General features: G+C 69.3%; 1 protein-coding gene across 2 annotated transcripts in view; it reads left to right on the top strand.

The window, feature by feature from the left end:
• Nucleotides 1–954, top strand: part of LOC106724742 — a 7,092-nt gene extending 6,138 nt beyond the window's left edge. For both annotated transcript variants that reach the window (XR_001360583.1, XM_014533182.1), the window contains exon 3: nt 617–954. Coding sequence is in view for 1 of the 2 variants with exons in the window: in XM_014533182.1 (XP_014388668.1) it covers nt 617–700 (84 nt within the window). In the remaining variant the exon portion in view is untranslated. The remainder of the gene's footprint in view (nt 1–616) is intronic.
• Nucleotides 955–960: the final 6 nt, after the last annotated feature.

The following is a 960-nucleotide window of genomic DNA, read 5'->3' as shown; positions in this document are numbered from 1 at the left end:
GGGTCAGCTGTGTGTTGCCTCTGGGGGCCGAGGGAGCCACACGCTGGGGCCTGGGCGGGATCGGACCTGGGTGGGCACAGAGGTCTTGGGGAGGAGGGACCGACACCTGGGCGCCCGGCCTCCGCCGCCTCCTGGTCACTCACGCTTGGCCTGGGCAGAGTCCGAGAAAGAACTGGGCCCGGGTCCCTCACCCCGCCCAGATGGGGCCGAGGCCTCGCCGTGCGGGTCCGGCCTGGTGGGGTTTGTGGGTGTGTCACCCTGAGCCACCCCTGCGTTGGGGAGGCTGTGACCGGATGCATGCCTGAGCCCAGGGGTCCCAGGGGTCCCCTCCCTGGCTCGCTCAGGGGAGACCTAATCCCAGGTCCAGGGCCTTGTTCTGAGAGTGGGTGGGGGTACTTCCTATTGTCCTGGGTACGAGGGGGTGCGGGCACCCCGAGCCCCCCAGCCCCTCCTGCAGACACTGGAGATGGCGGGCGGGGCTGCAGGGAGCGGGCGGGGGGTTGGGATGTTCAAGTGAAGTTCCTGACCTCAGGCTGGGCCACCTGCAGGTGGTTGTGGGGTCCCTGAGAGACTCGGGGGTACTCAGCTGACTCCTTGGTCACCTTGTGTCTTGCAGGATGTGGCTCATCCCAAAGCCCCCCAGAAAGGGGGACCCGTCACGGCCTGCGGGAGACCCCGCTGCACTGCCCAACCCAGGTGAGAAGGACTTTGGGAGGCGGGTGGCCTGGCCAGGGGGGGAGTGTGGGCTCGTCTGTCAGGGACCCCAACACCAGGCCCCCTCGCAGCCTGCAGCCTGCAGCCGAGCCCAGGGTACCCGAGGGCCCTCCTGGCCCCTCTCTCGCCAGGGCAGGTGGCTGCTTGCAGAGTGGACACTGCTCCCTGCAGCCAGGGGACCCCCCCCACACACCTCCCCCCCCATCCCTGCAGCCTTTGTTTCCTGGGGGCGCCGCGAAATGGCCG

The sequence above is a fragment of the Myotis brandtii genome, unplaced genomic scaffold (assembly GCF_000412655.1).
Source record: "Myotis brandtii unplaced genomic scaffold, ASM41265v1 scaffold952, whole genome shotgun sequence".
NCBI classification, from domain to species: Eukaryota; Metazoa; Chordata; class Mammalia; order Chiroptera; family Vespertilionidae; genus Myotis; species Myotis brandtii.
The sequence above is the reverse complement of the archived record's forward strand: the minus strand, read 5'-3'. Positions and strand labels throughout refer to the sequence as shown.